Below are 8,516 nucleotides of genomic sequence, written 5' to 3'. Positions count from 1 at the left end.
CATAAATAATGATAGTAATATTAAATGGTAATGGAAAGATGTAACAGTGGTAGTTTTTTGTTACATTTATGTTGCCATTGATTTGTGAAGCATAAAATTTTAATCGAACAGCTCAGTGTTGAATTTACAATTGCAATTTGAAATCTTTTTCAATTTAATTACATTCTGGACTCGACTCGGACTGGATTAATGACTCAGACTAGAGTCCAACTTGGCCCCTTTTGGACTCTGACTCGACTCAAACTGAACAAAAGGTGGACTCGGACCCAACACTAGTATTTACTGTATCAGATTCATGTAGCAGTCTAAAATCAAATCTTCCAGGTGAAGTGGTGGTGGTTTATTTGCATTCAAAGCTATTATTTCAATACTTCACTTAGTTATACAGCCCATATCTTATCAAATCTATTTTGGATTTATAACACCGTTATGAAACATCACGTATACCTTCCATGGCTGCATTTATTTAAGAAGACCCTATTGGAGGTTAATTTAATTAGAGTGTCAACAAATCTACACTACAAATCCATAATCTTCTTCCATCTATCCATAAAATATTCTTTATTTAATCAGGCAGTCATGATATTTAAAACCTGAGTTTTGACATAAGGCTTTCATAAATCCAGTAATGCTTTATAAAGGATTTCTGCAATTCTGTAAGTGCTGTAAATGCCTGCATACCCTTCAAAAAAGTGTTACCAAAATTATTTTATCTCAGAGGGAAACTTTTCCTGCACTTCTCTGTTTCAGTTCCACATTGTATGTTGTGTGAGGATAAATGAAATGTAAATTCAATGGGCAGACAGATGTCTGTGTTTTTCTCTCTGCAATTATAGAGTAAGCACCATGTTGCTTTAGCGATGCATATTACAAGTGAAATTGGATCATATTGAAGTAACAATGTTTAGTCTGTCTACTCATTTTATGTTAAGTGCGTCATATGCTGTCATGGTGATTCAGTCGAGAACACAGTGTAATAACACTGAAAATGTTCAATCAGCAAGTCCTGGGGGAAAAGAACATAGACGACTGAGAACAAATAGAAACCAACTCAGTCATAAACAAGGTTTTATGACTGATTATGTGTTTAGGAACACAGAAACGCAATGTATCAAACCTCACTGATATCATGCAATGCCTTAGAAAGTGCACTCATGCTCCTGTGCACTCTGCAATGCAATTGCTGGGCTGTCTGTTTCCCAGATATTGCAGATGGTAGATAATCTGAATTCCTGGGTCTGATATAAGGAGGATTTAACTCAGCCATGATACAAACATCTGGTGAGGCTCCAGCGTGAGCTAGCTGGTTCAGAGAACAAACGTACCATGCACATCTCCTTTTTTATGGGAAACTCCTCCTAATTTTCTCCTTGGGACAAAAGGTAAGTCTAAAGGAAAACAAAGCTATTGTCAGCTTAGTGTGCGCTGTAATTGAGTGCGAATATGGCTGCCTTTATGCATAAGGTTTTGATTTTTAATTCAGCTATATTTAAAGCTAAAACAGAACAAAAAAAGAGGAAATAATCAAGAATAAATAAAAGATAAATGTGGTACAGAATGTTTCCTCAAACCTTAATTATGAATATGATCATACTCAATAAACAGTGCATTTGATGAGATCATTTTGTATCCCAAAGCAATACTTTCATAATGTATATTCCTCAGTGGGAAGTATGAGTATACCTCATAATGGAATAACAGCAATTATTTGTTAGTATGAGGACTGCTTGTTTTTTTCTAAATAAATAATGATGCATAGTACTAAATGTGGTAGTACAAAATTTTTCATTGTTGCCATCATCAATGGTATTTAAAACTCGCTCTTCTTCTTCTTTTTTTACATTGTGACCATTGGAAAAAAATTCAGACTGTTTATCTCCACCATTTGTGGGGATTTTAAAAGCTTTGGCAAAACGCTGTGATTCAGATGGCGAATGAAATCTAGGCCAGCATTACTAATACAAAGAGCTTTTTTAATCAACTTAAAAATTCTATTTAAAGACTATACACTCAGTCATCTCATTCTGTTTAATAATGTTTTCCCATAATCGTCACTGAAGAGCATTGTATTTGCCTTCCACATCCAGATAAATTGGACTCAGAATGGAGTTTTGTATTAAATATTGTGTAAAGTATTATGTAAGGGCTAAAGACTAGTCCTTGAAAGAATTGATGAAGGGCATCCAAGCTGCACATAAGGAAAGGCAACTGGACATGGCTAGGCTATGATCTATAATATGGATGTACTGTATATCGGCTATATAACTATAATTGGGTTTCAAAGTACTAGAAGCCATACAGCAAAGAAGAAATATGAATGTAACAGTCCCTGCATGAAAACACATTTTTGCTATAGGAATCAAAAGTCTATATACAGTCATTCCAAAAGAAGATGGACTGAGAGCTCTATAACATTTTTTCTATGCGGGACGAGAAAAGAATCCATCCACTGATATTCTCTTAATATTACCAGACCTCATCTTAACACTAAAGTGTGTCAGCTTTTTATGTGTCAGTGATGTCAGAAGATTTTTTTCTTTTTAATCCATCATACATTATAAACCGACACTGCTGTGACAAAGTATTTGTCCCAATACTGATTTTGTGTGTATATCTCATACTAAATTGTTTCAGAAATTAAAACTAAAACTAAGAGAATACAAAGGCAACCTGAGTAAACACAAAATGCAGTTTTTAAATGATAATGTTATTTACTGAAATAAAAAAATTATCCAATACCAACTGGGCCTGTGTGAAAATGTTTTTTGGCCCATAGTTACTAATTTTAATATCTATGAAACTGCATTCATGACGGGGTTCAGCTGGACTAGATGCAAACAGGCCTGATTACTGCAAACCCTATTCAATCGCATAAACAAATAGAACTTTTTCAACCGCATGAAGTTGGTTAAAAGGTCTTACCCAGTAACACACTATGCCAAAGTTGAAAGAAATTCCAGAAATGATGAGGAAGAAGGTGATTGAAATACATCACTCTGGGAAGGGTTACAAAGCTGTTTCAAAGGCTCTGGGACTCCAAAGAACCACAGCGAGAGTCGTTATCTCCAAATGGAAAAACTCGGCATAGTAGTGACCCTTACCAGTTAACCTTCCACAATTCCTTCAAGAGCACAGCGACTACTCATCCAGGAAGTCACAAAAGAACCAAGGACAACATCAAAGGGCCTACAGGTCTCTGTTCATGACTTCACTCTCAGAAAGACACTGGGCAAAAATGCCATCCATGGAAGAGTGGCAAAGCAAAAACCACTGCTAGCCCAGAAGAACATTAAGGCTTGTCTGAATTTTGCCAAAACACACCTTGGTGGTCCTCAAACCTTTGGGAGAATGTTCTTTGGATTGATGAGTCGAATGTGGAACTGTTTGGAAGACAGGGGTCCTATTACATTTGACATAAACCAAACTCAGAATTCCACAAAAAGAACATCATATCTATAGTCAAGTATGGTGGAGGAAGTGTGATGGTGTGGGGATGCTTTGCTGATTCAGGGTCCGGGGAACTTGTAATAATTGAGGGAATCATGAATTCTGTGCAACTCAAATGCAACTGGATTATGCAACAAGACAATGATCCAAAGTGTAGGAGTAAGTCCTAGTCCTTAAAGCAAGTGAAAGACTGATGTCCAGTTATCAGAAATGTTTGGTTTCAGTTATTGCTGCTAAAGGTGGCACAACCAGATTTTAAATTTAAGGGGGCAATTAGTTTTTCACACTGGTGATAGGTGTTGAACTTTTTTTGTTTCAATAAAATGGAAAAAAAAAAAAACTGTATTGTGTGTTTACTCAGGTTGGATTTGTTTTATGTTTTATTTCGTTTGAAGATCTAAAACTATTTAGTATGAGATATACACAAAAACAGAAGAAATAAGTGATCAGCCTGATAATAACTATGGTATTTTTTTCCCGATAACTAATCTACAAAAATAGGCCACTTTTAAATATACCTGCCTATTCACTTTAGAGTGGGTTAGCCATCTCTAGTCAGATTAAAGTCTGTACCAGTTATTGGTGCTGTTGCAACAAGCAATTACTGCCCATTGCAAAACGTTTTTAATCTGTATTATATAATAATTTTCCAGTGGTAGATCCAAGAAATATATATCCCTAAAAAAAAAAACGTAAGAATGACAGAGTGGAGTTTACACAGCACCTCGGTTTTGATGTGCTGATAAAAACTTTCCATTCATTAGACAAAATAAATGGTATATTCTTGCCAAGGATCTCTTATACTATGAGACTTTATTATGAAGTTAATTCACTGTGTTATTATTTTTTTTAGGTAATATGAAAGCAAACTTTAGAAAAAGCTCTATGATATTCTGAATTTTGCACTATTTTTGGAGGCTGATATCGACTGTTTTATAAACCAAAATATTCAACTCAATAATATGAGACTGTAAATTAAACTGTAGTCAGAGCAGTTTATGGAAGAATGAAAGGATAACATAATATAGATTAAAAATTAGCAATAAATGTATTGCCCATTTATCATTGTGCTGTATTAAATATGATGGATTTCTGCAATGTTGACCTCACAAAAATGTCGATCCTGTTTATGTCCAAGTGGATATTTAAATACAGCAGTCCTAATGACACAGAAACAGAAACAGCCTGTTTAATTCAGAGCGATAAAGAGAGGTCAGAAAAATATCATGCAAAAAAAATAAATAACATTTTTTTTGGTTTGTTTATAAAACCACCTTTTATAAAGCCACCATGTTATTCATCACTCCACATACATCACTGTAGATTTGTTTATTGTCTTTCATGTACATTGAAGAAAGCAAAATGAGAATGTCTGGTTTGTGAAGAATTTCTCCAGTTCAGTGGGGAAACACTTCAACACCTATTGATAGCTAAGGGAGCAATGACATGAGGAGCCTAAGAGAAAAAGAGTTAATGCACACTTTACACACACTTTCGAATTCCATGTAATAAACGTCATGTTTTGACAGTCGCTATTACATGGTCATCCATTTTGAACTGGTTTCACCTCCTACAGCCCGAGAAGTAATGTAATTCTGACAATTCTTAGATAAAATGCAGGATAGTTTAAAGAAAGATTCGCAAAGACATATGGATAAGATAAATGAGAAGCACCTTACTTAATGCATCATAAGACTCTCATAGACATGTCATAACGTGGCAAGGAAGATGTTATAGCTATGTTGTCATGCCCAACTGAATAGTAGCAGTATCATATAACCATTGCTAGTCACTGATTAGTAAATGTCATAATTGCTATCATAATGTGTGTTACTGTGACAGCTCACATTACATGCTAAATTGATGCTAGTTGTTCTCTAGATACATACAGTATGTTTTTTAGTCATGGATGTATTCTGATGTGCCTGATACATGTCTACTGACAGCTGACCAGGGAGCATCCTTGTAAGGTGACCAAACAATCTCAACTGGCTCCTCACTATTCAGAGCAGCAGTAGTTCTATTCTAAGGATTTCCTGGGTTGTCAAGCTCCTCAAACTATCATGGAGAGTAAGCCCAGAATCCCTGCAGAGGAAACAAATTTCTGCCACATGTACTCGTGACCTTATTCTTACGATCACTACGCACAGTAGCTACCCACTACCCACAGGGATGTTACTTTAGGCCCCTCCAATACATACGAACACTTCTCCAACCTCGTCTGCACATTGATCTTGACCATGAAAAGCAGAAACAGGAGTGGAGACAAGACACACCCTTGACAAAGTCCAACACCCACTTTAAATGGTTTCAACATAATGCCAAGCATGCAGGCACAACTCTCACTGCTCTCATACAGAGACTGGATTGCACAAAGTAGGGACCTAGATGAACAACTATGGTGTGCATGGCAGAGTTGCAAGGAGAAACCCACTGCTCTCCAAAAAGTGATGCGTCGTAGCAATACATTACAATACAGGTCTTTGAAATCAGCATTATGTGTCTAACACCAGTCTAATTGGATAATTTCCAATCCCAAATTAAACAAACAAATTTCCAGTTTTAATAATGAGAATGAGAAAGAACAATCTGGTAAACAGCTCCTACAGTATAGACTGTGCTGAAAGGAAACAACATAATTTAGTATTCAACATAATTTAATTCTCTTCTGTCAAACAACTGTTCTGTCTTTCCATCATTTTGTACTTTGCACTAAATAGAAAAGAGAAATATGAACATGAAAGGTTCATATATTTTGAACTGCACAGTAGGGAAGTAGGAAATATTCTTATCTCTAGCTACTGATAGCAACTTAACTGTTAATGTTTCCAATACTGGTGGCAATATTTCATAAGGAACTAGGCTGTCAAATATATTGAGCAAAACATTTTTAAACAAGTGTTATTGTATTATTATATTTTACATAAATCTAATGAAATTATTATATTATTATATTTAGGAAATTGTTTAAGAAAAAAGGTTGAGACATATTAGGAAAGCAAAGTGATTATGTGGAAATGGGGCATGTGGAAACTCAGTGTCAGGTGTGCATCTTCACAACCTGGCCCCTCCCTTCTCCTCATCACACCCCTCTACAGCCAGATTCAGGCCTCCAGCCTGATGTACACCCCCTCCCCTGCTTTTGGGATGAGCAGTGCTGCCCTTTCCGCTACATCCTTGTCCAGTCGAACCCGCATCCTGGGAGAGAAAGGAGAGACGAGGTGAGGAAGAGAAGGTGCAAGCAGGAGAGACAGATAAAGAGGGAGAGAGGAGAGAGAAAAAAGAAAAAAAACTGGTTCTACTGTCCCCAGATGTCCTGGCAGATGGCAATCATGCCACCCCTTTTCGGGTGGACAGCAGTGGTTCCTCCACCTCCTGGTGGATGGCAGCAACTCCTCCTTCCTCCCTGGCAACCACTCCATGCCACACTTTCTCAGCGCCACAATCCTCCCACAGCCACAAGGCCTCTCCGACACATAAATATAAAGTTTGATCATAAACAGAACTCAAACAGAAGGTAAAACACAAATGTAGGTCAAACATAAAGGTGCATATGCCTCCACCTCTCTCTCTCTCTCTCTCTCTCTCTCTCTCTCTCTCTCTCTCTCTCTCTCTCTCTGGTGCTTCCAGCTGCTCCTTTATTACTTTCTCCCACTGATTAGACAACTCACTGCTAAGCGTGCATCCTCACAACCTGGCTTCTCCCTCCTCGTCACATATATAATTAAAAATTGCATGCTATCTGACAGGCTAATTAGCAGTTAGTCTGAACATTCTGCAGTTTTTGTAACCAACACTCTTTAAAGTAATTTTTCTTCAAGCGTTCTTAGCATTTCTTCTGGAGAAATTCTACTTGGAACTCAGATTGGCTCTATATAGAACCTTGAAGACAAACAAAACAAGGACCACTTGAGGGTTGTAGATATATCCCTTCTTATTCTAAATCACTGTTAAATCGTATGACATACAGTTTACAAGTTTACAGCATCTTCACTCTTCCCTCCTGTGCAGTTAATGGTAAATTAAAGTTTTTGTATCTTTGCTGGCTCTCAAACATTCACACACAAATTTCAGAAATGCTGTGGTAGCAAGCTTGGTCTGATTTGAACTGTTTGTGTGTTTCAGGGCTGTAAAATTCAGGGCTGTAAAAATGGGGAAGACCGGAAGTAAGTTTGTCCGGACTGAGTCCTCAACAGATGGAGTTCAATCACTGGTAAGGCATGACTGTCTGTAAGGAAGACTGTTTCAATACACAGTATTACTTGACTTGGTATGTTTCAATAATTTGAAATAACCTAAATTTAGCTGTGCAAATCCTAAATCTGCATGAAAAAATTTTAAGGCTTGCATGCTGTGATGAGGCAGGATGCAAGTACATGCTCAAACTGTGAGGTTTATTAGGGTAAATCTGCAAATTATCATCATAATCTGAAGCAGGGGTAAACTGTACAAATGTACCACACATACTGTACATATACTTGTTCACACCTAAGGGAAATTTAGCATAGCTTCTACCAACTGGCACGGAAGGTGGAAGGAAATAGGAGAATCCAGAGTAAACTCATGTGGACATATGGAGAACAAGTGAAGTTCCACACATACATTAACAAAAACAAGGCAAAAATCTAAACAAACAAAAAACTTTTCCAGGTTATGCATAATTACATGTGAATGGTGATCTATTATTCATGAATGAGCCAGTGGTCTGTGGTAGCTGAATGGTTACGACATTGGACTTCTGCTAGCAAGGTTCTGAGTTCCAGTCCCAACACTGCCAAACTTCTACTGCTGGGCTCTTAAGCAAGACCCTTATCTATCAACTGCTCGGTTGTGTAAAATGAGATAAATATAAGTTGCTCTGGATAAGGGTACTGTATCTGCCAAAATGACATAAATTTACAGGGTCCAGGGTTTGGTATGAATGAGTGTCTGAATGGTGCCCTACGATAGACTGATGTCCCATCTTGGATGAATTAATCTGCCTGTATTTTTAGCATTAACTAAAAACAGAAAGGGTAGGTACTTATTGAACATCATATTCTCATTAGTCATTGGACATAGTACATGAC

General features: G+C 37.0%; 1 protein-coding gene across 2 annotated transcripts in view; it reads left to right on the top strand.

Moving 5' to 3' along the window:
- Nucleotides 1-1,129: 1,129 nt before the first annotated feature.
- Nucleotides 1,130-8,516, top strand: part of lactbl1b (lactamase, beta-like 1b) — a 31,372-nt gene continuing 23,985 nt past the window's right edge. Inside the window, exons 1-2 of one of the 2 annotated variants that reach the window (XM_053674176.1) lie at nucleotides 1,130-1,382; nucleotides 7,573-7,660. Coding sequence is in view for 1 of the 2 variants with exons in the window: in XM_053674177.1 (XP_053530152.1) it covers nucleotides 7,598-7,660 (63 nt within the window). In the remaining variant the exon portion in view is untranslated. The remainder of the gene's footprint in view (nucleotides 1,383-7,572; nucleotides 7,661-8,516) is intronic. The other variant, XM_053674177.1, reaches the window with a different exon arrangement.

The sequence above is a fragment of the Ictalurus punctatus genome, chromosome 21, assembly GCF_001660625.3.
Source record: "Ictalurus punctatus breed USDA103 chromosome 21, Coco_2.0, whole genome shotgun sequence".
Classification (NCBI taxonomy): Eukaryota; Metazoa; Chordata; class Actinopteri; order Siluriformes; family Ictaluridae; genus Ictalurus; species Ictalurus punctatus.
This window is presented reverse-complemented; position numbering and strand designations above follow the sequence as displayed.